The following is a 27,998-nucleotide window of genomic DNA, read 5'->3' as shown; positions in this document are numbered from 1 at the left end:
AGCTTGCCCATTGACTTTGCATCTCAGGTCGCAAAAAGGTGACCTTGGGACACAGCAACCATCATAAATAGGAACCAGTTATCAAACTTCTGGATTTTGATCACGTGACCATGGGGATGCTGCAAAGGTCATAACTGTGACCTTTTCAGTATCGTTGTAATTTCGAATGGTCACTAAACGAAATGTTGTAAATCAAGGACTACCTGTGCGCTACATGCATACCCGCAACTCTCCCAAAGAAATTTCTGAAATTCAATATCTAATACTGCATGGTCCTACTGGTCAATCTGTAGTTCAGTGGATTTGGCAAACCAAGCAAGCTTGTGTGATTAAGTTTACAATTCGGTACGTAGGTTGTACGAACACAGTTAGGAGGAGTAAACCTAAGATAATGTGGTGCAACTATAACTTAGTCTAGAAAAAATAGGTACAATACACATTAAAATGGGGATCAATTGGTCTTTCTTGAGGCTTCCACCTACTCAAGCACTGCGCTTAAGGGTGGGGAGAGCTTAAGTGATGGCGTAGTGGTTAGAATGCAGTACTGCAGGTTATTTATGCTGACTGCCGGCTGTCTGCAATTTGGCAGCTCAAATCTCACTAGGCTCAAGGTTGACTCAGCCTTCCATCCTTCCCAGGTGGGTAAAATGAGGACCCAGATTGTTGGGAGCAATAAGCGGACTCTGTAAACCAGAGAGGGCTGTAAAGCACTGGGAAGCGGTGTATAAGTCTAAGTGCTATTGCTATTGCTATTCAATGCATGCCAGAAGCATGCCTTTTTTAACAATCCATTTCTGTATTAGACCTATGGCGACTCTAAACAGTACTTACAGTTAAAGGCAACTTTGCAGTTTTAAATGTAATAGTATGGTGAACATTGCACGACAGTATGCAGACCTGCAAGTTTCCAATTCTGTACTAGTTTCAGTAGCCCCTAATAATTGTAGTTCTGCCTTTGCAAGACTATTTTTTAAGATCTACCTTAGCGCCCTTCGTATAACTGGAAAAGTCAGCATTTTATTTACTAAAATTTTATGCTGACCACCTCCCAACAAATCTGCCATATCGGTATTTGAAATGAACCTTTTCATACCATCCCCCTTTCACCCATTTTAACATCATCATGGTTCATCACTATTTTGTAAGTTATTTGCATTCTGCAGTAAGGACTCTGCAAAGATTTGGCCCTTGCTTGGTTGAAAACTCAACATAATAGACATGCAGAGGCATGGGGGAAAAAAACGTACTACATAGATTCGTAGAGAAACATAATTTAATTTTTATTTATTTAAATTATTTAAACACTTTGTTACATCAAATCCAAGTACCAAGTGGAAGCCAATCTTAAGTATTCCAACGCGAACAGGACAAGATAGAAAGAAGGAAGGAAGGAAGAGCCTCTGGCCAGCCGAAATACTGGTGCAGTTCTTAGAAACACACGTGCTGGCTATGAGCCTCTTAAAAAGCACTAAGATGCTAAATACTGCAAGAACTTGTTCCATCTTTCCCTTAAGGTTAATTGTTGCAGCATATAACAATGATGGAGGAGTTCGGTGACAATATCCAAAGAGTTTTACCTTTCAAAGGAAATGCACCTAGTACCAAAACCTTTTGTCTGTCCCTGTTCTGCAAGCCTGTGTCTTTAAAGCAGCCATAAAAATGTGTAGGGCAATGAAGCGGATACTCTAGTTTGATCTGGAATTAGTTGGCAATTTCCCAAGAAGGAAAAAAAATATCATTTAAGCTTCTGAAGAGAAACAGCATTCGGAAAAAGGTACATATGTTTTTTCATCACAACAACAGTTGCAGAGGAAAAGCTACAAGCATTCGTATATCCAACCTGAAGGGGTCTTTGGGAAAGGGCATACTCCTATTAATTTTTTGCCCAGATAATGTTGAAGGATAGCAACAGTCTTGTAAACACTGATGAACGACGTTATATGACTGATACCCAAAAACAGACTTAACATGCAAAGGAGAGTCACTGCTCAAGGCTAAAGCTATAGGATTTATACCTTCCAGCTAAAATATTTTTCAAATCAAATCAAAATTATTTTAATTGAATAAGATTACAGAAATCAAATATACAGGCAAATTCAAGATACAGACCAGCTCCAAGATGTACACCAAAGAAACCCAACCTAATGAGATGGGTGAATCTACAGAAGAAAATACCCTGCCTGCAGGAAGAACACATTGCCTATCTTTCTTCCCCCCACCCCCACCCCCAGTGAACCTGAGTAGTGAGAGCAATAAATATAAAGAGTGTTAAAATGCAAGTCTCACAATGAAGCGGAAAGGGCTTCATTTAGATTTGAGCCCATCATTGCAAAATATGACAGAGTTTCTAAAACCTTCCCAAGGGATATGTGTGAGTGTTCTAGCTCAGGAGAATGACCTTTATTTCATTCATTGAATGCTAGAAACCCAGCCGTCACCAATCATTGTAAACAGCCAGGACTGACCCTTCCTCCCACTTCCCTTGAAATAATCCCTTGCTAAAGGCATCTGCAACTCAAGTCTTCATTTTTGGTTGGAAGTGTTTTGTTGTCCCACCTTAATATATTTAATATACATATACACATATGGAATTTTCATTAGGCACAAGTGCAGGTTAAACGTTCAACAAGTCCTCGTCGCTGTCATCATGGTATGATGCAATGTTCATGGAGTTCTGCATTTCTTCTTGATCAAAAGCGGGGCTGGTTTTGCTGTTCTTCCTTCCGTTAGGCAGAGCAGTTTTCCCACTGCCTGAAGGCTTATGAGCTTTGTTATGGTAAGGCCTTCTAGTGCTGCTCAAGCCTCTTGAATCCACATCTCTTGCTGAATGAATCTTCACGTCTGGTATTGTCAATACTTCATCCTCACTGTCCATGTCATCTACCGGAAGGGACATGAGGGTATCTGACATGACTGCCTTTCGTGCTACGTGGCCATTTATGTGAGTTTCGTTTCCTAAACTGTGATTTGGTGTAGCTACTTCTTCCATGAGCCATTCTGTTTCATTCTCATTTACCTCTTCAGTATTTATCTGTTAAGTCCAAGGACAGACAGTAAAAACATGATCATTTAGTTTACTGAAAAGCAAAGTATGTCTGATTTTGGAGAACTAAAATTTTACAGGTTCAATTCTTTTACTAGCAAGAATCAGGAATAAACAATGGAAAAATCTTTGCCTCTACACCTTTTCTTGCAAACATCTGGCTGCTCCTCCCTTTGGCCCTTATTCCTTTGAATTGATACACAACCATGGTTTCAATACTTCCCCCCAAGTTTTCAAACATGAAGCTCCGGAGGAATGGAAATATTTTTATACAGTTCTTCCAAATACTGAACAATAGCTGAAAATCCCAACTGAAAGCTATCAACAAATAATGCTTAGTGAATGTAGGGCAGATTATTATTATTTTCTTAGTTTGTAAAATTCATCCAGTTATTTATTCTTCATGCTTATGTATAATTAAGTAGCACTGATTTTAAACAGGATATAGCTCTGCATATAGTTATGACTACAATACAGAGCTATAAGCAGAATATTTGATGCACTTATATAATACCTTAGTATATTTATAAGAAACATTTGATGATCTCCGACAGCAGTTGACTATCTTCTGCTTCATAGATTCTCTACGAAATAAAAAAATTAATGTTACACACTTTATATTCTGAGGTAATGTATCTACAGGTTTGGGTGTCTTCTCAATAAAACAAGTCATTATCAAGTTGCAAATGAAAATGGGATGGGGGATGCCATGTTTGACAAAATAAAAAAGAAAGAAAGCCCACATGTCAAGAAATAGCACTGTGGGCTTTGAAGAGGACCCTGATGGCAGACTAGAGGCAGGAAGCAGTTTGGTTACAGTGGATGACAAAAGAAGGAATGAGATGCTACTAGTAGCAAAGTTTTGACATCAACACCAATTTCTAAAGATGCCTGTAGACATTAGCTCTTTCAAAAACATTTGTGCTTGATTTTAAAAACGAGGCGTGGTCTGATATCAGAATATTGACCAGTACTATTTGTTGTGTGCTACTACTAAAGCCGTGCTGTCATGGTGGTTAGAATGCAGTGTTGCAGACTAATTCTGCTCACTGCCAGCAGTTCGGCAGTTTGAATCTCACCGGCTCAAGGTCGACTCAGCCTTCCATCCTTCCAGGTTTTGTAAAATGAGGGCCCAGATTATTGGGGGCAATATACTGATTCTGTAAACCGCTTAGACAGGGCTGTAAAGCACTGTGAAGTGATATTTAATTCTAACTGCTATTGCTATTGCAACTATCCTATAAGAATAGTAATGTTTAATGAAGAAACAGTTCTAGCAGAGTTTTATGGGTGTTGGATGTGTTGTTTTCAATGATACTCCAAGCTTCCTGGTTTTAAAACATTTCCAAAGCATTATATTGGGGAGTTATTGCAAAAGCAAAAATCTGAGCATTCTCTTTTGTCCTACCTTCTTTCTTTTTTGTAAAGTAACAGGATCACAAGGCATGCTGTGAGAATCACAAGGAGTAAACTCAATAGTGCGCCAACAGCTTGGCTTCTTCCTGAAAGGCCTTTAGAAAAATCTTCCACATACTTTCCATCATTTGTTGTTTCAGAGCTACTGCAAATGATAACAGAAATGGGAATTTGAATTCAAAAGGTATCATCTATTCTGCAAAAGCAGCCCTCCACATATTACTTGTTCTCTCTATTCTGTTGCAGCTCTTCCTGCCCACTAGAATGGGTCTCTTTGACCCTTGGAAAGATTTGGTGCAGAGAAGAAGAGACAAGTTAGCCTCACTCTGAGTACATATTTCTATTGTATTTCCCTGGACACGGTTCATAAATGACCCTTGCAAACTTTTAATTAAATTCAATAATATCCAAAAACTTTGCTAAATTCTGAAACAAGAGGTGAAGGTTGTATTTCGAAATCATTAAGAACCACGTTCAAATACATTCCTGGAAATAGAATAAGCTATAATTATAAGTGCTTAAAAATAATTATTTTAATCCTCCCGTTTCAGAGCAGATTAATCAACTTCCAACCAAACAAGCAAAATTTCCCAGCACTGGTTTTCCCCCCAATATAGCTACAGTCCATTATCTATTCAATTCTCCAAGTCCAAAAGGGTGCTATGGTTATTGTCATATACATAACTCTTGAGTGAGTACTATTTGAATTCATGTTAGGTATGTTATATTTCACTTTATTCTTCATGATGGTCACATTTGGGTCAAACACCTGGAAAAGGCAACATCCATTACATCAATCCTTCAGGTTTAATAACGAAAAATAGAATTGATCTACTCAGCAATGGGTTTAGGATGAAAAAGCTGAAATTCAATTCAGGTAATACTGCGGTTTGGGGAAGGGGATTCAATCTCTTTTCATGGGATTGCATTTCTCTCAACATATTTGTAATGTAATCTCTGATCTAGACTAAATTTGTCCAGAAGAAGCTGTTCGCTTGAAGGTAAAATTTGGACAAATTTAATCTAATAAAGATGATTGATGGTCTGCTCAGATCCCACTAATACTTTTGTACTTTTTTACACTTTAAAACTCCTAAAACTAAAACTGTGATAGCTATATCATACACAGACATAATTTGAGAAGAGGAAATAAATTTCCTGGTTTAGCACGTTAGTTTTAAGAATCTAGTTTGAGACAGTATGCGCTGTATAGAACTTTCGCGATCTATTTATTTACTTAATTTTAGAGACTGCCAGACTCCAGAAAGACTTTGGGTAGCTTACAATTAAAAAACAGGAAAACAAACATGGAAATAAGAATTAACAAGAATTATTCTCATGAAATTTACTTACACTAACTGGCAAACTGCCGAGGTGTACCAGGTGAATAAGTACTGGCAGTCCATTGATTCATGAAGAAATTTTGGGATGCCTTCTCCAGCATCTTTATCACAGTGGAAGACAATAGTTGAGGAGGCAGATTTTTTGGAATCTCTGCCACATGTGGAGTCAGAGAAGAACACAAGATCCAAAACATCATCTACAAAGGAAGGAAGAAAAAGAAAAATTCACAATCAATTGTTGGTTGGGGATATTTTGTGGACATCTCAGAAGAGACATTCCCTAGTTTCTTGGGCTGTTAAGGTGACAGGGAAGAAAAGTACTTTCAGTCTTGCAGGTTTCCACACGATACAACAGCTGGTCTACTTCCCCACTGTTGTCTTCTTAGTGTGTTGTAAATCCTTCCTCTCCAATCTCTTTCTCTGCCAGAGACGGGAGTAAAAAATGGGGCCAAGCAAGCTGAGGAGCAATTGCCTGTTTTAAAAAATCACTTTTCCCCCCACAGAGCAGAGCAACTGGTGTGGGGGGAGGGGAGGAAAGCCAATCAATTTCTGTGGACAATCTCTCCTGTGCCTAGTATTTTTCAACAACTCCTCCCTTGTATTTCTATGTACATTCCCCATTGTGTGCCTTATTCCCTTCTTCTCCAAGTTCTCTGCTCTGCAAGCAGGAGGGGAGAAAGGTGAAGTGCAGAACAAGGCACACTAAAACTGTAAAGGCAATCGCATGACTGCGATTGTGAAGGTTGTAAATGTAGGCATTGTGAAGGTTGTAAATCAGGGGTGTCCAAACTTGGGAACTTTAAGACTTGTGGACTTCAACTCCCAGAATTCCCCAGCCAGCATGTTGAAGTCCACAAGTCTTAAAGTTCCCAAGTTTGGACACCCCTGTTGTAAATGAAGGCATTGGTCCTAAAGTTACCTTTTTCAGTGCCATCCTAACTGCCCTCTTAGCAGCTACTAAAAAAGGACTGCTTGTTCTTATTTATACAGAAAAAATGCTAAATTCTCGTTTGGTAAATAATGTTCTTACTTTAGTTTCCTTCTTGCCTCTCATGGAGGTGAGCTGGCAAGTTTACACATTAAGTTTCTATTCATGTAATGTCTGGAAGGAAAAGAGGTGAGCTTTCCCACGTTTGTTCTCTAGGTACCCAGTTTAGAAAAACGAAACATGGGATCTATATGTGTAAAAAAAGCAATCTTTTTTCAACCATTCTCCTTTCAGAAAGCAAAAGAATTATAATGTGTATCCAACAAATTACCCTTCACCCTGCTCTTCTGTTATTGAGTATTGCCGTTTCAGTTGTTCTTTAACTTGGAAAGGTAAAAGAGGTATGACAGAGGAGCAGGGGAAAATGTTCTACAAGGACCCACTTTATCTTCACTCCCTGGGACAGGAAAAGGTGGGAATCAAAATGCCAAATGTGCTTTTTCAAGAGTCAACTGGTTTTCTGGTTTCTCTTTGAAGACATTTCGCTTCTCATCCAAACTATCTTGAGAAACGAAATGTCTTCAAAGAAAAACTAGAAAGTCCAGTTGCCTCTTGAAAAAGCATTTTTGGGAAAAAGCATCCCCATGTCCAAACAATAGGACTTTTCACAAATTCTCAATGCCTCTCAATCTGCTGAAGCAGCCAAGAAAGGGCATATGCTAACATCTAGAGGGGATAAATTAATATCCTTGAGAGTTGGGAATGACCGAGAGTTATTAATAGCATTATTCAGTTCTGCTCACAGGAATGAAAATCAAGAAGGTAAATTTGGAGACATTAGGAAATAAAAAGGGAGAGAATAAAAAAAGAAAATACATTGTGAGGCATCAGTATAATTATAACAAATAAGTAGATGATGTGGATATGCAAAATTCTTTATTTATATACTATCTTTTATCAAATTTATATGGCTGCCCCTCACCCAAATGTTACTGGGTAGATTTATGCCCAAAGAATTCTAGCCATAAAACACAGCTACTGCTGGCTAGTTCTTTCCTCAATTACGTGAAATGAAATAGGATTATTTTTTTCCTACATATTGCAATATGTCCTCATGAATAGAATTGTTGGGAGGAGAAGGTGAGAATGGGGGGAAAAAACCTTCTCCCAAAATCAGAATTTAGGAGAGCCATAAAAACTTGGCTTTTTAAGAAAGCCCTAAAGGATCAGAGCACCAGCCTTGGATATGTTTGGATGACTAGGTAGAGCCCCCCCTTTTTTTTTACTTGAAGAAGGAAATACACTGGGAAGATTGAGGATGGGAATGCGGGTGAGATATCTGATTATGGGACCTGGTTACTTTCTGGGGATGATACCTCAGCAAACTTGGGGTCAGGTGGTAATGGTGGTGAAGAGACACAACATAGCAGACTTGCCCTACTTGCTCGGTAAAATCACTTTGGAATCACTCTGGATTACAACAGAAGATTAAGAAGAAATTAGGAATAAGCAAAAACATTCTAGATTTTATTTTTAGTGAACGCTGGAATAGTTCAACAAAACTTCCAGTGCAATTTGTTTAGTTTGGGTTTCTATTTTGCACATAGCCCAGGTCATCATCCCTAGCAAGTCATTACTTGCCTTGAATATAATAGTGAGCATTTTTTGATGATCCAACTCTACGAGTACGTGTATCTGATATTTTAACTTGACAGATGTTAGCTCCCATGCAGTTCGGATTCTTTGAGTCAGTGATAGAAGAAAGCTGAATCTCATAAATGTATCTGTCACCATTTGTTCTGAAATCTCCTGATGCATTGTATAATCTGAAACAAAAATTAAAATTAAAATACATAACTCACGCACATATACAGAGTAATGATACAGAAATAACCAGAGCTAAGACAAATCTTCTGATGAGCAAAATCAATGGGGAAGGCAGATTAACCTAACAAGGGTATTAGCTTAACAATTTCAGTAGTTCATTTAACAACTATGGCATGAAAGCTTGTAAAATGGGGCAAAACACACTTAACAACTGTCTTGTATAGCAATGGAAATTTTGGGCTCAATTGTGTTCGTAAATCGAGGATTACCTGTACCCATCTTCACTATTATTTATGAAAACCATAGGTATAATGTGCGAGAATATACGGTTGGGCTGGAGAAAATATTTTGCTCAAATGTCCATTTTAGAACTAGTTTTTACTTTTAATAATAGGCATAGGGATAAATTTAAATAATAAGGGTAAATTTGAAGTTATATATTTATCATAGCTTTATAATATATCTTCAATAAGTACTTTCCTAAAGATTGAAAAATCTACCATATATCTCTTGCATCAATCTACCACATATACACAAATTTGATACTGTGCCTGCTGGAGGAGAATTTACTTCTGTTCTATGGATTTACTCCCTAGTCTATGGATTTAGATTGCACCAAGAGAATTTTTTAAAAAATCCAACAGATTAAGATGAATCTGTCTCTGTGAGGAAACGGAGTTTGTTTTTCAATATACAATAATACAATAGGAGAGTTGGAAGGGACCTTGGAGGTCTTCTAGTCCAATCCCCTGCCTAGGCAGGAAACCCTATACCGTTTCAGACAAATGTCTATCCAACATCTTCTTAAAGACTTCCAGTGTTGGGGCATTCACAACTTCTGGAGGCAAGCTGTTCCATTGATTAATTGTTCTAACTGTCAGGAAGTTTCTCCTTAGTTTTAAGTTGCTTCTCTCCTTGATTAGTTTCCACCCATTGCTTCTTGTTCTACCCTCAGGTGCCTTGGAGAATAGTTTGACTCCCTCTTCTTTGTGGCAACCCCTGAGATATTGGAACACTGCTATCATGTCTCCCTAGTCCTTTTCATTAAACTAGACATACCCAGTTCCTGCAACCGTTCTTCATATGTTTTAGTCTCCAGTCCCCTAATCATCTTTGTTGCTCTTCTCTGCACTCTTTCTAGAGTCTCCACATCTTTTTTACATCGTGGCGACCAGAATTGAACGCAGTATTCCAAGTGTGGCCTTACCAAGGCATTATAAAGTGGTATAAATATGCACACACAGAAGTGGGATTCGGCTGGTTTGGGCAAATCAGTAACTCCGACTATCAGCTGGGAGTGAACCGGTTCACTCAGACTTTCAGCTCAGCTTGCCAGCTGTTTTGCACTGGGGCTGCAGAAGAAGGGAAGTTTTCAAATGGGCAATGCGTGTGCGCGAGCGAATCAAGAAAGCACATGCAGAGCACACGCTCAGTGAACCGGTTGTTACACCAGCTGAATCCCATACTATGCCCACGTAACTATGTAACATTATAATTACCTATTTAATGTACATAAATAAGCCATACATGCAAAATTAGTTAATTCCTTAAGAAATGTATTAATCCATACTCCATATACCAAACTCTAGTTCTTAAATGACCCTTCTTACACAGTTGTTAGTACATCCACCCAGATTTAAAAGTTATTGCATCGCTTAAAAGAAAAAATCCAGACTAATGGTTATGACCTGAAACTTCATATTTCTAGAAGTGTTATATAGACATTTTGCTCGGTTCAGTTCATCTACCAGTTTTTCACTAAACTAATTGGCAACTAAAAAGCAGATCATTAAGAGTCTTCTCCTGGTGTCTTGTAAGTATTTTAGTTTAGTTAGTTTAGTTTAGTTTATTAGACTTCTAGACCGCCCCCTCTCCCCGAAGGGACTCGGGGCCGTGTACAGGTACCAAATTAAAACCATACAATCAATAATAAATATAATTAAAATCGGATTAAATAGACCCCTGTACAAGTTTATAAAAATTAAAAACTTAACCTTAAAACCAAACCGTGAAATTTAAAAATACAAACTGAGGTGGGAGAGCTGGAATTAGGCCAGGCCGGCTAGATGAAACAGGTGGGTTTTGAGCTTCTGGCGGAAAAATAACTTACTTGTAATAAATATTACCCAAACTGAAATTCTTTCCTGTCTCTGGGTTTATAACGGTGCCATTCTCTATCTTTACTTCTTGAGGTTTCACAGCACAAGCAGCCCGAGTTTCCCAGGTAATATAATAGGCACAATTTTCTTCATCAATCCTAAGAGGAAGTATTTGGGAAATTAACACTTAACAGTAGAGGCAGAAATGGCATGACAGTAAAGACTTTAAGAGAAATAAAAGTTGCTATTTATCTTTACTATTGTGTGGATGTGATCATTGGATTTACACTTTTCACTGAATTTAAGTCAAGCACACATTTTCCCAAGTTCCATTATGGTCATTCTAGTTCATAATTTAATGTTCTTTGTGAACCTAGCCAATTGGGTTTATTCAATAAAGTTTAAACAAAAAAGCCTCCCTTTTCTGCTGTGTAAACCAGAATGCAATTATGTAAAGAGTTTTAGTTTTAAAGAATTACGTCAACACTTCTCTATAAGCCATAAGAGGCAAAGGTTTATAAATTACCCATTTGGAACAGATGGCTTTATTTAGTAATCCAATGTAAACCCTTAGAGAATTTGACCTTAAAATAGGCATGCTGTCAAGAAAAAGGGGGAAAACCCTATCTCTTTTATTTCTTCCACACTGCCTCTGAGCAGAATGGTTTAGAGCAGTGGGTATCAACCTTCCTAATGCCGCGACCCTTTAATACAGTTCCTCATGTTGTGGTGACCCCCAACCATAAAATTATTTTGTTTTCTTTTTTTCGAAGATATGTGTTTTCTGATGGTCTTAGGCGACCCCCTGTGAAAGGGTCGTTCGACCCCCAAAGGGGTCCCGACCCACAGGTTGAGAACCACTGGTTTAGAGTTTAAAACACAATTATACTTTGCATAAAGATATGTATGTGTGTTTATGCACATGTACATACAGTATGTTACATCAATCAGCTCAAGATCTGCAGCTGGTTTTCAGAAGATACAGACATTCATGCTCAAAAAATGGAAGAAGCAGAACCAAAACTAGACTGGTACATAGATTTTATTTTTATTGGTATTGTTAGCATAACAATTATTTTATTTCTACTATTTAATTTGGTGATTAGTGTAGATCACTCTTCCACACAACATATTGGTCTTTCCCAACATTCACTCATTCATTCATTTTATTGACTTTATTTGTATGGCCATATTGTGGCTGATTAGGAGTTACTGAAATATACAGAACACACTAGATCAGGGCTGTCAAACCCACGGCCTGCGAGCCAGATGCATCACGCGCTGGGCACGCCCATGCCTGGTTTAGCGAAGGGGGAAAAGTCATGAGACGTCACATAATGATGCCATGATGATGCGAGTTTAACACCCCTGCGCTAGATCAAAGAAAGCTTCCCTAAAGCCTAAATGATGCCATGTGCACAATAGATCCCTTGATAAAAGCTGAGGTGGCCTTTGTTATGACATAAAAAACAAATCATCCATGTACCTCCTTACCTGTTGAATCTTGGCAACCCAACAGTTTTTCCACATTTCAACTCTATGACTGTTGTTGCCTTTTTGTTCCTCTGTGGACATTCATGACCATTGGAGTAGCTGACAAGAACTTTGTCACCTGAAACAAAGCACCAGGTTTTATTCAAAACAAAATGAGATTCTGAATCTAAACAATGCTGTGAAACCCCTCCCCCCCAATGAATTTAACTACCGTATTTTTCAGAGTATAAGACGCACCAAGGTTTTGAAGAGACTTTTTTTTTTTAAAAAAAAGTAGGTAGGTAGATAGAGGGAGAGAGAAGGAGAGAGAGAGAAATACAGTAGGTAGGTAGGGAGAAAGAGAGAGAAAGTAGTAGGGGGAGAGAGAGAGAGAGAGAAATACAGTAGTAGGTAGGTAGGGAGAGAGAGTGAGTGAGTAGGTAGGTAGGTGGAGGGAGGGAGGGAGGGAGGGAGGGAGGGAGAAATATAGTAGGTAGGTAAGGAGAGAGAGAGAGAGAGTAGGTAGGTAGGTAGATGTTTCCAGGTGTATTTATCCATGGAAGGAGAAGGAAATCGCTGACAACCTGCAGCACCTAAGACTTGTTTCTGCTGGCACAGCACTTGATCAATGTAATTCTCATCAACCACTCTAACTAAAGAGCTTTCCGAAAGGGGGGAAAAAAGTTTTTGCACTCTGCAAACCTCCCAAAAACGGCCCGTTTTTCATGAAAACTGGTCCTGTTTTTTTTCAAATAAAAGGCATGAATAGCCTTATGGAGGCTTATAGAGTGCTGCGGGGGGGGGGGATGCTGTATTTGATGTATAAGACGCACCCAGATTTTCAGCCTTTTTGAGGAAAAAAAGGTGCCTCTTATACTCTGAAAAATACGGTAGGTGCTATTTGTGAGGGTTTTAAAAAAAATTAAAGTTATTTCTTTATTACTTGGCGTTAGTAATATTTCCCTCATCAAAAATGATTGGTTATATCCGCAAAGGCTAATATTTTATCGCTGTGACATACATGTCCATATTTTGATTTCATAGATTGATATCAATACTTTTGCAAAATTAAAAATATTTTGTTCCAACAACTGTTTGAATTTTAAAGAATAGCTGACCCAAATAAGCAACAAATACCAGGAGGTTTCTTTCTATTTCCACATCTACAGACTCTTTCTAGAAGAACATCACATTATTTAAGGGGGACTACATGGATGTAATGGATATTAGTTATTTGCATTAGGGTTTTTTCATGCATCTGTATGCAAATGAGCTCATGTAACCCTAATGAAATTAGAAAACAAAATTAAAACTAAGGACAACTCAAGAGTGGAACCCACTGTTGCAGATCAACTCATAGCTTGCAGCTGCCACCAACAGGCTTCCTGGCCCATTTTAAGTGCTGGTTATCACCATAAGACTATTCCAGGAGTGATCAGGTCACATTAGGGACCTCCTTACCCACTCATGATCTGCAAACATCTACAGACTTTCTGCTTAAGTTCCATTCCCTGCAAAGGATATGGACACAGGCTAGAAAACAGACTTTCTCTATGATTCTTTCCACTTGGTGAAACAAAAGTACACTCCAGCATCTTCATTCTGGCATCCTGGATGACACTAAAAACCTTAGCATTTTTAATGGAACATTTAGCTCCTAGCAAATGAACATTGGGACACTTTAATTTGCAAAGCTAACAATTCTGCTTTTAGTTATGTCTTAAGTATTTGTTAATAATGTAGGACCAACTTAATCGTTTTATCATGATTTTATCAGAGATCTGTTTGCATAGGAGTACAAAATTGTACAAGGCAAGTAATAAATAAATGTTAGCAAATTAAAGCTATTTTCACTTTCCATAAAATAGCAGGGGACACCAAAGAGATATACCTGTAACATTAAGTTTTTGTGTATGAACTAATCCCAGAACCTGGACAGCACCATTCTGATTTCGTCGGCAAACACTTGCCCTGTCAGGACAGCCTGAGGGTCCTTCATGAACTCTCTGACAAAGGTTCATGTAATAACTAAATCCAAGAAGGAAAAGACAATCATTTCAGCAGATGCTGTTAAATAATAATTATTTAAAGGATCGATATTCTACCTTTCACACAGTTTTTTTAAAAAACACAATCAATATAGGACCTCAATAAGGACCATCTTACTTTTTTTTAAATTTCCAAGAACATGAAATGGAACATTATCTATCTATGACAATCAATTTATGTAAGGTAACTCAACTGGAAGACTTTTCCAAAATGTTCTTCCATAAACTTCAAATATCTTTTTAGAATTTTTTACCATCTGGCAATTGCTTAACTGACAGTCAATCTAAACACAGTATTCCAATGATTCTAGGTTATTCAACAGAGCAAAGCTGATGATCAAATATTTCTAGTTAAGATGTATCCCCTTTTAATTAGTAACCACCCTGCATTTCTCTTTGATGTATATTTCCCTTCAATCAGTCCCTTGACTGAAAAAAAAAACAGGACTACAAAACTTGATTTAAGTACTGCCTAGTCTTAAGTCACTTTCCTGAGACTTAGGCAACCTTGCCTGATTTACAAGATGCACACTTGGAAGAATGATTAGCTATACTAGCAATGAATAACAAACTTGATTTCCATTAGAGTTCCAAAGCACACTCACGAGCTGCCCTTGTCTGCGAAGACCCATGAGCCTGTGAGCGAGGAAAGTATTCTCAAATCGTAAGTTTTGTGCTTCTGAATAAACTTGCATTCCATTTTCCTTGGAGGACATAGAAGCTGTGTCCTCCATTCAAATGTGACAGAGCAGCCAAGGGTCACACTCAACAGCTGAGGACTTCCGCTGTTAGCATTTTCATCACACTTAAAAATAATAGTAGATTCACGCTGCCCTGCTTCTGCAAGATATGAACAAAAGCTTATAAACAAGACTGTAAATCCATGGATTAAATTCTGTAGGAAAGTTGTTAACAATAAATAAATTTATGTATCTTTGCCTTGTAATGTTCATATGGTCCAGGTTGGGTACAATGGTTCAGTAGTGTTAAATTTGGGCAACCTTGTATAAGTCTAGGCATATCTGCTATCTGAGTGAGTGATCAGAGATTATACTCTAATTCAAAATAATAAGGTCATCTATTACAATATCAAAAGGGACACAGTGAATTTGGGAACGAGGTAGTTTTCAGAATGCAAAGCAATCTTATATATTTCCTACAAAATTCTCATTTTAAAATGTATTTAAAATAAGCTGAGTCTTATTGATTTGAACGGTATTAATATTCAAGTATACTCGGAATACCCAATCTTAACATTGTCACATTTTCTTCTTCTTCTTAGGGGGTTAAATTAACCTACATGGGGTTTCCATTTTTCATGACCTTAGCCAGGAAACCCAATCATAGTACAAGTAGTCCTTGACTTAGACCGGTCACTTAACAACTGTTACAAAGTTCCGAAAGACTCCAAGAAAGGTACTTATGACTCTGATGATTCAAAGGAACAGGCAGCCAAAAAACTGAATTGGTCATGTGATGGCCCACTTAACAACAAGCATGAATAAGACCATAATTCTGGGCTGAATTGCAGTCGTAAATCAAGGACTACCTGTAATTCATCAATAGACCGAGTTAATGGCCAGTTTTATCTGAATGAAGCTCCCAAATGTGGATAAACACATGCTATCCAAATACAAACATTGTGGTATTTATTGTCTGTATTTAGAGCACAAGACTGATTTTAGTGCTGTTACATAACAACTTTTAAAGTGCAGCAATACAAATTACAGGTGGTCCTTGACTTACAACCATTTGTTTAGTGACCATTTCAAGTTACAACAGCAATGAAAAAAGTGAGTTATGACCATTTTTCACACTCACAACCATTGCAGTATCCCTGTGGCTACATCAAAATTTGGACACTTGGCAACGGTTGCCGTATCCTGGGGTCGTGTGATCACCTTTCGCAACCTTCTGACAAAGCCAATGGGGAAATCAGATCCACTTTACAACCATGTTAATAATTTAACAACTGCAGTATTTTACTTAACAACCATGGCAAGAAAGGTCATAAAATGGGGCAAAACCCACTCAATAACTGTATCATTTAGCAACAGAAATTTTGAACTCAATTGTGGTCGTAAGTCGAGAACTATCTGTATCATGATTGGATTCTCTTTTCAGCAGCTGTTGTTTTATCTCAAGCCACCAAATATTCCATCACTATACAGTACAGCTGTGCATCTTAACCCTCCTTACTTACCATTTACACAGAATCCCCATTTTTGGTCTCTCCCTAAGTTATCAGTTGTGGCACACCATGGACGGGCTTGTCCCTCCGCTATGCACCTGTCATAACTTTTACCATTATACTGGAAAGGGAAGACACAAAGCTCACCCTTTTCAGTCACTAGAAGTAAAAAAAGACAATAAAGTATTTAATGGTCAATACCTATGAAATATAAAGAGTAAAATATAAATATTTCTTAACCACAAACGTAGCAGAGACGTGGGTTGTCATTGGCAGCCAGAATTAAGAAATTTAAATAAAAATTTATGTAACTACAGTTATTGGCCATCATTTTTCTACATAAAGTTTATTTTACAACAAATTGATATGGTCTCAAAGATCATCATTCTCGGCCACTTTCACCTGGAATGCTTCTGCCTGCCAGCTCTCCTTTCAAAATAACATTGTACAAAGAGGAACAAGATGCAAGCCCAAAAGTAGCATCTTATAAGATAAATGTTCAAGATGCATGCATCCATCAATTCCCCCTTTTCATGTCTTATAATTAAATAGTGCAGAATGGTACATAGGTTAATGTATATGATCACTGGACAAAGTTCAATGTCAAAATCACTCAGTGAAAATTCTATGGGTGAATTCAGCCCGAGTAGCCTTAAACGTTACTGTACCTTCCTTAAATTCTCAAAGGGATTATTCTTAAGATAAATAAATCAAGGAAATAAGGTTAGTTTATCTTAAACTTAAAAGCTGATGAATTAAGATACTAAGCAAGCAATGGTGTAATTTTCAAAGTAAATTCCTTGCAAATCTCGTACCTGGGGGACATTTATCACCACCCTTATACTGCAAGAAAACAGCTTCATCTTGATGCCGGTAGTCCAATTTTATTTCTTTTTTGTTGCCAAATGAGATGGCGCTATTGCCAGAGATAAGACAAACTGCAGCGTCTTTGCATTTTCCTTGAGGTATATCTGCTGCTTCTGAACATACCCCAAGATGGTAGCTCCTGCGTCCAGAAGGAACCTGTTTTGAGAGCCAAAATTGTACCATTAAAGAACTGCAAATGGAATCAGAGAAAATGCTAAATATTTTTAAAGGCTCAATATGGCCATACTAAGGGCTTCTCCAGATTATGCAAGATAATGTATGAAGGGTCTCAGAATGAATCTTCCAGTTCAGAGGGGTGCTTTGCTCATTTTTTGAAATACCCCGGTGAATATGATGCTCATAAAATTTTCAAAAGTTGTTTCCAGAATTTCATCTCACACTTATAGGGGGAAACAGTTCTAGGAATGCCTGTGATGGTATTTATTCATCTACTGATGATCAATGCATCTATATTATTTGCATGATTTTTAGGCCCATGTCTTACAGAAAAAGAAATCTTTGTATGATGAGCACATTTTATTATAATCTGTACATCCTATTTTCCTAGAGAAACTCAAATTTGTGTCCACGGGGTTTGACATATTTTGGCCTGAACAATAATGACTAACCCAAATGCTGTTTTTGGATTCCACTCCCAACACCTTAACTACTACTCTCAACTGCTTGTGTTTTGTAGAGAAAATATGAGAAATGCAGCTCAGTCCCCTGAGAGATATTTTCATTGACAATATAATTTGATATACATAAAATCTACCACTGTGCTGCAACCTGATTCCCCTCTTACTTTAGCCCAGAATATGTGATTTGTGATGGAGCTAAAAGCATATATTTTACAGCTAAGCTCTGATTCATGTCAGAACAGGGTCAACGATTACCCTTCCTAGCCACAGCAATACAATCACCTTATAGGGCTTTCCTGCAAGGCTTGACAGGTTGAAAGCATAGTGTAATTGTTCATCCGTGACAGAGCAGCCCAAAACATTCTCTTCATCAGGGCATACCACTGGGGTGCTCCATTCAAATATATATTCACAGCCGGACTTTTCTATCATTCTGGGCTTCCCCTGTTGCCAAAACAACAAAGAAGAGAATAAAATGGTTAAGCTTTGAGAATCAGATGTCTCAGTAAGAAAGCTAAATGACTGAAAATTAAACACACGCTGAAGTTAAATAAACCCATCTGCTTTTATTTATATTATTTCGGTTTTGCTTGCTGTGACTGAGGTTGATGACACTGGAAATAATCAAGCTTCAAAAATGTCTACAACAACAAAAGAATAAGATCATGTCCCAACTTCTGTTGCTTTATGCTGATTTTCTGGAGAGAACTGCAGATCACATGCTTATATACAAATCTAAAACAATTTCAAAAAATTAATCTGCCTGTACCAGAGAAGAGTTTGATATCAGGTTATGAACACAACTTGAATATTCCCTCTGAGCCCTCAAAATTCATTTTTTCTCCACTTCTCCTTATTTAGTTAAAAAATTGAATAAACAAGTGTTTGATAACGGGCAAAAGCAGAAAATTAAATACATTTCCCCTCATCATCATGGACTCTGTTGGCAAAGTATCTATTTTACTAATCAGAAAGTTGAACTTTTGTGATGGGTAAAATTATTCAATTTGTAGTTAAGGAACATTCTATATCTATTAGCAGATTTAATATCACTATAATATCATGCCTCAACTAAGCATTCTGCAAGGACATATCAACATAAAGGTAAAGATAAAGATTCCTCTCGCACATATGTGCTAGTCCTTCCTGACTCTAGGGGGTGGTGCTCATCTCTGTTTCCGAAGAAACAGAGAAGCCGAAGAGCCAGCGCTGTCCGAAGACGTTCTCCGTGGTTATGTGGCCTAAACGCCGAAGGTGCACCGAACGCTGTTATCTTCCCACCAAAGTGGCCCTTATTTTTCTACTTGCATTTTTGCATGCTTTCAAACTGCTAGGTTGGTAGAAGCTGGGACAAGTAACGGAAGCTCACTCCGTGACGCGGTGCTAGAGATTCAAACCGGCAAACTACCGACCTTTCTGATCGACAAGCTCAGCATCCAAATCAAAGATGCATCTCCAAATCAATACAATGTATCTCCAAATCAAAAATGAGGTCAGCCAATTTTGAAATGTATCGATCCAATGGGGAAATAGTGTTTTCAATCTTCTCCCAACACAAGCAATGCCATCCATTCGATTAGTTAATGGATGCAGGAGGTTAGGGATCTGTCCAACACCCATTGTTTGGTTTTGTCTGGTGGCGTTACCTATGGGTGGGTAGTGGTTTTTCTCAGAGAAGTCTTGTAGCATGGGGGAATTTGAGAGGGAAGGATATGTACTAAGCTCTCCAAGTAGATACAAGTGATTTGTTGATTGATTAGAGGCTTCCAATGAAGCAAAAGAGACTCTCCCCTCCATCTGTACCCATCTTAATCATCCATTATCTATGTGCCTAATGTACCCCAACTGGCACCATAGGTGATGCACAAGAAAGTTATGGGCTTCCTGGTAAAACAAGAAAGCACCCCCCCCCCTTCCATCTACTCCACAGATCACTTTTGATAAACCTACTTTTCTAAACATCTGCCAAAACTCTCCATTTTCAAGGATCCCAATCTCACTCCACCAGGAAAGCAATTGAAGAATGTCTTCTCTGCCACTAGAAAGCCCACCAATTACAGCACATTAACTTTCCTGGCAGCAGGAAATCATTAATGAATCTCATTAGTGAAGCAAAGTAGGAATTGGCTATGCAAACAGAGCGTAGCTCTTTTGTCCTCATTCTTTCTGCCAACTCATAAAATGGACAAGGTTAAATAGCTGTTTGGTTGTATACTATGGCTGGAAGGGTTTTTTTTTTAACCTTTTCTTAATTTGTAAATACTTCTAAGTTTTTGTAAAGAAGCAAAATGAAACTATGATTACCAGATTTGTTCCTCTGTTGCAATGAAACACAATAAGTGAAGAATAGTTGAGATTTTTATCTTCTGGACAAGGAGTGGTACTGTTGAAGGCAATATTAACTTCATTTGTTGCACTGTTGAGCTGAGGAGGTGCTGTGATTCGACCAATATCCTAATTAAATATAATATAAATATGATTGACCACAAAATGAAACTGAAGCTTCAGCATCAACTGGGAAATAAATTACTTATATTTATATACAAATTGTAATCACGTATGTTACAGTAAGGAAGAGAATGAAGGAATGAGAAGGAATCCATCCATTTTTATAATGAATGTATTTCTCATATGAGAGATATTATTTCAACTACATTTTGTTCTGATCTACTCAAAATATTTATATTAGTACTGCTAAAAACATAGGCAAAATCAATATGACCCACTATCTTAAATTGCTATCCATTTAGTACAAAATGTCCCAAGAATCAGAAGCTATATATTTCAAGTAGTCTGGCCTGGTTTGAATTGTTCTGCTTTCAAAATTGTATTGGTTTTAAATATGTCAGCTACTTAAAGCAGTTAAAATGTTTCTTTCTATTTGTAAAGAAGACTGAATGAAGTTGGACTACTTTAATGGATAATAAGCATAATATTTACTTGCCCCAAGATTGTAGATCTTCTCAATTTTTAAAGAGATTTGCCATGATATGTGAACACATATTGTTCAAAATTCAAAAACCCTTTGAAAATAATTGAAAAGTTTCCTGAAATTTGGGGCATGACTTTTTAGCAGTGGATGTGTCCCGAAATGAAGCAGGAACAGATGATATTTTTCTCTTCTCTTTTCAATTTTTTATACTGTGTCAAATACTGAAATTGTTTTTCCAAATAATTGTTTGGAGAATGTAATGTCACCAAAGAACTGGGCTCTTAAGTAATACATTATTCTATTAAACCAGCTTATTGGGTATATTAGAATACCATAAGATATTCATTCTAATATCCTGTTGTGAAAAAGACAACAACTTGCTACATGCTGATAATATTACTTACTACAGGAGAGCCACTAAGTGGGATCATACAGACAGCTACTCCAGGGGGACAACTGACATCCTTGATGGAATTTAATGGTTGGCAAATATTTATATAGAAATCTGGATTCTGGTCAGAAAAGTCATCAAATATCTCATAAGCACTTGTCCAATGGATTAAAGGGGAAAGGTCAATTACTCTGCTGCCATTGGTAACCGAGCAGTCTACCTGTGGGCAGGGGAGAGAAGATTCACAAATCAGTAGAAACAACCATTGTCAACTGTGTAATAGATACATATTGGAAAAAAGAACAAACATTTCATTTATAAAAATTGGAGGGAAAGAATTTATTACAACAGGAAGTTAAAAAAAGAAAGAAAGAGTTGTCTTGTTTTATTACTGTTATTATCAGGGAACTGTAAAGGAGAAAACACCACTAATACTGACAGGGCAGGCGACTATATATAAACAGAGAGCAAACCCTGTTGTTTTCCAACACTGAAGATGTTGCCTAGCCAAGTAAGGAAATATCTGCACAAAAACTACAGAGAGCCAACCTGAAAACGTAACTGCTAAGGTTAGAAATAATTTCTTTGCAATCTTTCCTTAAACTTTTTAAAATTTCTTATACTTTTAGCTTTTCCCTTGACTTTTTCTTTTATTATTGTATTAGATTTTGTCTTTTTTACAAACTTTTAATAAAATTATTAAGAGAGAGAAAAAAATCCGGAATGTTTTGATTGTTAACATTTACAGATAAATCTGCATTGCGTGAATAAGGGGAAAATGGATGTATGTTACCACTTACTTTCAGCAGGGCATAACAAATATAATCCACTGCATAATGTTTTATAGCACTCTCTGAGCAGTTTACAATGCCAGCATATCATTTTACCGATCTTGGAAGGATGGAGGGCTGAGTCAGCCTTAAGCAGGTCATGACTAAATTTCTGGCTGTGGACAGGGTTAGCCTGCAATACTGCATTCTAATCACTGGGCAATCATGACATAACTCCCTAGTTTCCTACCATTCTCTTATTTATGTTCCAGCATGGCATATAAAACCTGTTCATCTGCCCCTCATCTCCTTCCTCCCTCTCCCTTCATCTGTTGCTGAATCCCAGCATATCTCATACCTCTAGACTCCCCATTCTTCCCAACACCTTTCCTTCCTCCCTTCAGCCACAATTGTCCTTTATTTTTTCCCAACTTACTTCCATCTGCCCAGGATAAAGTAGCCTGATTGTGGAACCAAACAATACCCTTATGTGAGTATTTTGGTTTGGACATGAAGTACACCAAACCAACTGTGTTATGCCTGGAATGTTCTGCATATACTAATTACAACAGAGACTAAATGCAGACATGATGCTATTCAGGAACTTAGTTTTGAGACTTTGGCTCTCTTCTTCAGCCTGACATCTCGTAAATGGATTTGTTCTATCTCATCCTCCTCCAATTCCCGTGGCTAAGATGAATTTTAATTGTCTTTCAAAATTGCAATGGCTTGCTTCAGTTTTGGTAATCATTAGTTGTATTATGTCTGCATTGTGAGTTGAATGCCTTTTTGACAGAGTGATTTCAAGCGATCTAATTAATATACACTATACTGCCTCTATTATGCTTAATAAGAATAGCTTATTCAACTTCAACAACTACCCTGCAAAATAGCACAAATGAGTGTAATAAATCTGTAAATGTATTGTGTTGCAACTGCACACCCCCCCCCGAAAAAAAACCCTAGAGGATTTAAAGTTTTTTAAAATCTTAAATAACACCAGGTCATTTTTGATAAAATTAAATTGATAAAACAGTCAATTTGCTTACCACTCTTTCTTCTTCGCAGGCTAAAGCAGTATGCCAAGAGAAAAAATAAGTGCATGTTTTCTCATCAAAAGAAATGAGAACTGGCTGACTGCCAGGCCCAGCATCCAACCTGCACACAAAGGTGATATAGCTCATGTACTTCAAAGCAGGATCTGCAGGACAGGACTCGCCTTCTTTGTAGACAAGTTTCAAAACTCCATCTTCATAGGTCAATGCTTTGCTTAGTTGTCCAGCATTAATTGATGGCTGATGGCCACCCGTGATGCAAACTCCTATTAACAGAATTAATAGAGCAATGATGCATTTTTTTCCCTTGTTTTTTGACAGAAGAAATAAGTTTGACACAATTAGTACCGTGTTTCCCTGAAAATAAGAAAATAAGCTTATTATAGGAGGAAGGCTTATTATTTTCTGGGGCAGGCGAGAAGTGAGGCATGCCTTTTACTTTTCCAGCTCCGTCGCATTCCTCGCCATTGTGTCCAGGGAAACCGCTGGTAAAAAAAAAAACACCTCCTCGTGAGTTCTATCAAACCTCTTGAAGTTGCGAGAAGGGTTTCTTTTCTTTTCTTTTTTTACCAGGGGCTTCCCTGAACACAATGGCGAGGACGCAGCAGACCTGGAAAGGTAAGAGGCGTGCCTCGCGGCCCAACACTGCCCACCCCACCTCAATGGTAAAGGCAGCCTCCCTGGTTCCTTCCCCGCCACCCCTTTAGTGAGGGGTGGCAGGTGAGGGGGGGGGAGAAGCGAGGCGTGCCTCTTACCTGTTCAGCCCCGCTGCGTTCCTCGCCCTTTTGTCCAGTGAAGCCCCTTGTAAAAAAAACCTCGCAAGTTGAACTCATGAGTTTTTTTTTACAAGGACGAAAGGGCAAGGAACACAGCAGAGCTGTCAATCTCCGGTAGCACTAGGACACGCGTCTAGCTTCTCCCCCACACTGCTACCCCTCACTAAAGGGACGTCGGGGAAGGGAAGGAGCCAGGCAGCGATTATCATTGGCCCTTGGTGGAAGGTGTTCTTTTTGTGTGGCAGGGAATGGTGTGCGAGGTGGGTTGCTGGCCTGCCACCTCCCACCCCACCCCCAATGTAATGGCTGCCTGGCTTCTTCCCTTCCTCGATGTCCCTTTAGCGAGACATAGGGGGAGAAGCGAGACTTGCGTCCTAGCATGGAATGGGACTGTTCTCCTCCTGTCCTTCGCCCGCCTATTCCACCCCCAGGGTTTCCCCCCCAGTCATCCACCTCTATCACTTCGCCTCCGCTGTTAGGGACCTGGCTGTTCGTCCTGGGTAATGGGACTCCTTCTCTTCCGTCCCCAGCCCTTCCTCACGGGCCTTTGGGAGATACTCTTCACCACGGCCTTTTGGGCTCAAGAGACAGTTAGCTGCCAGTCAATCGGAGGAAGAGAAGGGAGAAAGAGAGAAGCACAGAGGGAGAAAGTGTTTTGTGTCAGGTTTCCAGTTGCCTTAGGTCCGAGCTAGAAATATAATAAATCCTTTCCCCTCGCTAAAGGGGTGGCAGGGAAGGGAACCAGGCAGGCTGCCTTTACCATTGGGGTGGGGTGGGCGGTGTTTTTTTGCACGAGAGGGAACAGGTGGGAGGGGGTGGTCGCATTGCTGGTCTGCCGCTTTTTGCGGCGGGCTCTTTGCACGGGAGGGAATGGGGCACGAAGCACTTTGCTTGGCCTGCTGCTCTTTTTCTGGTGGGCTCTCTTTTTGCCCCGCAAGCTGTACCGGTAGGTGGTACAGTGGGGTAATGTCGGGGACCGGTTGGGCATGTGCTTAAATAGTTGGGGGCGGGTTTATTTTCGGGGGAGGGCTTATTATGGCGCATGTCTGAAAAGCCCCATTGGGCTTATTAGCAGGGCATGTCTTATTTTTGGGGAAACACGGTAGGGGAAATGCTACTTTATTAATACATCAAGAAAAATATGTGCGTTTACTATTTTGGTTAAAAAGATTATCTATTCTTCAGTGCTGGGATCAAGTTCCTTAATGATTCACTGAATAGTCCTAATATAGTTTTGTTCTTTCAAACTTATTTCTTCAATATAAAGTGGGCAATTAAGGATGAAGGTTCCTTAACATCAGATAGATGGGATAGTGTCTTCACCATATCCACTCCATAGCATGATATGCAATGAACATGCACCCTTTTCCTCCACATATCTTGTATCTCATCCTGTTAATAATATAGCAAGTGGCTGTTTAAATATGGCATAATGGACTTCAGTGCATGCTTGTAAAATATAGCATGCATATGCACTCCAATAAGCATTTTACTGCTATCCCAGGTAAATTTTGGAAACTAAGAAATCTGAGCCGTGTAGCAGGTTTTACAGTTACCTATTTTTTAAGTTACAGGTAGATCACAATTAGAGCAAGTTTGAATATGCAAAATTTGATTTACCATAATTTATAAACAGATATCAAGCCTTCTTTAATTTAAGTCAGCATTCAATTAGTTCAAGGCTGCATATATGCAGTTGAGGCTTGTGCATGCACAGCCGCAGTTGCGGTTTTAGAAGCTAATGGTCTTTTGTGCAAAATGGAGAAAAGGAAAGTTCAGGTTGAAGAACTGCAGTAGAATACAGAAGATATCATATATACCTTGGATGTGGGTTTATCCTTTTTTACTGTTATACAGTATTCCATTAATAAACATATAAACATTACATTGAGTTTTAAAACTGCCTGTTTCCATTGAGCTGGAACCAATTACCCTACTTCCCATAGAAAAATCTCTTTGAATAGTGTGAATTCAAATAATGTGACCATTTTGCGGCATTCATTAATGCACTAATCGAGCCCTGCTTGCAGAGATTGTATGAATAGCTGATAAACTGGATATACTGGGAAGGAAGGAAAAGCTTATCCCAGGAGAAGAGCACACATCGTTATCCAGATACTGTCCTACATTGTTACTGAAATGTACTTTTTACATTACTACTGCTACGTCACACATCAATGGTAACAGGTTTAAGAAAAGAAAGTATCACAATAATCTCTTTCCATCCTATGAATGTGGGTTCAATATCAGCATCTCAGCAAGTCAAAACTTACCAATGTCTCCACCGCATGAAGTTTTGGGTTCATCACATACACTCAACTGGAGCATTCTCTGGTTCACAAAATCAAAGAGAGTGTAGCCAGACTGTCTCTTTAAAGGATTAAGGTCAAAGAAATGACCTGAAAGAACACAGAGGAGGGGGAAAGAAAGAAATATTACTATGAAAAACATGCTTTTATTAAAACAATCAAGATACTGAATAAGCTGGCTCCAGTAGGAGGACATCAAAAATTCAAAACCAGTATAAAAGTCATTCATTCAGGACCTTTGACATTATTTATAAAAATAATAAAGATGGTATATAAGTATAAACCCACAGAATTTTAACATGAGCCATAAACATAAGTGCATATGGTATAATGGTTTTCATCTCAATATAAATATAAGGTCCATAGAATGAGACCCAAAACCTTCTTGTTACTGTGGTCAAACAATAGATAAAAATTTCATATAATAAGAGTTATGGATTTTATTCTGTACCAGTGGATATAGAAGGTCATGATGACAGTTAGGACTCAAATTTCCATCACAAAGTGATCCAGTTTTAAAGCGTGATGTCCCATGACTGCATCACTTAGTGACAGCAATTCCAGCAGTCCCCACTACTGTGGTTAAACAAGGACCAGTAGAAAGAGGCAGAAAACAAGGCAAGCAGGTCAAGACCTATGATGGGCCAGGTGATATGTATGCAAGTGGGTGGACATCATGGATGGGCACTAAGAAGTGTGAGCAAGCATTATGGAGCATTAAGTGGGCAGATGTCAGGGGAAAATGAAAAGAGTGAGAACAATTTGCTATAGTGACTTGCAACCTCCTGCCAGCTTCCCTATTCTCTTTGCTTGTGGGAAAATTAATAATGGTGGTCATATAGCCCAGGGGTATCAAACTTGCATCACCACGGAGGCATCACATGACGTATCAGGACTTTTTCCCCGTTCACTAAACCGGGCATGGGCATCGCCAGAGCGACGCATCCGGCTATGGGCCACAAGTTTGACAGCCCTTACATAGCCACAGGATGCTGCAAATGTTGCAATTGTGAATGACTGTATTACCCTTTTTGTCTATGCAAGCTTCCTTTGAAATTATGTGGTGTGGATTTTTCCTGCAATCAGATACAATAGCAAATATTTCCAAGGTTTAAAAAAAAAAGTGAGAAAGAGAGATATAACAATGGATATTAAATGTGTAACTGCTGGAATTCCAATCCCTTTGCTTCACTGAGACAGCAGTAGCTGTAATGCAGTGCAAGTAGCTTCAAGGAAGTACTTTAATTTATAAAGCACACATCTGAAGATTTTGCACAACTATAATCAATTCATTTCTTGAAGAAAAAAATGAGTACCATTATCATAAAAAGAATTCTTATTATAACACATACATTATATATAATATAACAATTTTTATGTTTTATAACTTAAAAATAATAACAAGGCTGTAATCCACTTCATTAAAAGAGAATATTGATTCATATGTGTATTGTTGTCATAAGTCAGTCATACACTAGTTCTAATTATTCTCAACTAAAAACTACAGAACAAAATATATAGAGAAAGGAAAGCCGCATTTATCAAATACAGAGAGAAAGTGGAGCTAAGAAATACCAAGAGTGTATGGGTATGGAGACCAGACCGCAACTTCCTTGCTGGTAAAAATGAGGAATATGGAGATGATGCTAACAGAATTACAGGATGGAAAAAAAGCATAATTTTTCTAGATGGGAAGGTAACTGAGTCTAGTTCTGTGAAAAAGCACTTGCTTCCTTTTGGATTTCTTAACCTTTTGTCTATCTTTGTTAATAAGCGTTGTCAGAGCTTTCTATGGGTCTCAATGAACCTCTCCCAAATTTATTAATGCAACTGACATGCAATATACCAAAGAGAAAACAAATCACCTCATTAGATTCAGTCACTAGTTG

The 27,998-nt window shown here is 38.3% G+C and overlaps 1 protein-coding gene across 1 annotated transcript in view; it reads right to left on the bottom strand.

Annotated features, from left to right (window-relative positions):
- Positions 1-1,255: 1,255 nt before the first annotated feature.
- IGF2R (insulin like growth factor 2 receptor) overlaps positions 1,256-27,998 on the bottom strand; it is an 88,908-nt gene continuing 62,165 nt past the window's right edge. The window contains exons 33-48 of the mRNA XM_081941815.1: positions 26,074-26,199; positions 23,019-23,290; positions 21,213-21,419; positions 20,181-20,330; positions 18,159-18,320; positions 17,184-17,391; positions 16,381-16,527; positions 14,783-15,017; positions 14,021-14,157; positions 12,151-12,268; positions 10,668-10,814; positions 8,372-8,556; positions 5,813-5,999; positions 4,452-4,604; positions 3,558-3,627; positions 1,256-3,031 (exon numbers count right to left, since the gene is read on the bottom strand). Coding sequence (XP_081797941.1) covers positions 2,615-3,031; positions 3,558-3,627; positions 4,452-4,604; positions 5,813-5,999; positions 8,372-8,556; positions 10,668-10,814; positions 12,151-12,268; positions 14,021-14,157; positions 14,783-15,017; positions 16,381-16,527; positions 17,184-17,391; positions 18,159-18,320; positions 20,181-20,330; positions 21,213-21,419; positions 23,019-23,290; positions 26,074-26,199 — 2,921 coding nt within the window. The 3' untranslated portion in view covers positions 1,256-2,614. The remainder of the gene's footprint in view (positions 3,032-3,557; positions 3,628-4,451; positions 4,605-5,812; positions 6,000-8,371; positions 8,557-10,667; positions 10,815-12,150; positions 12,269-14,020; positions 14,158-14,782; positions 15,018-16,380; positions 16,528-17,183; positions 17,392-18,158; positions 18,321-20,180; positions 20,331-21,212; positions 21,420-23,018; positions 23,291-26,073; positions 26,200-27,998) is intronic.

Source organism: Natrix helvetica, assembly GCF_964273705.1.
Source record: "Natrix helvetica genome assembly, chromosome: 2".
In the NCBI taxonomy this organism is placed as follows: Eukaryota; Metazoa; Chordata; class Lepidosauria; order Squamata; family Natricidae; genus Natrix; species Natrix helvetica.
Note: the sequence above shows the minus strand (reverse complement) of the source record. Positions and strands in the feature narration are given on the sequence as shown.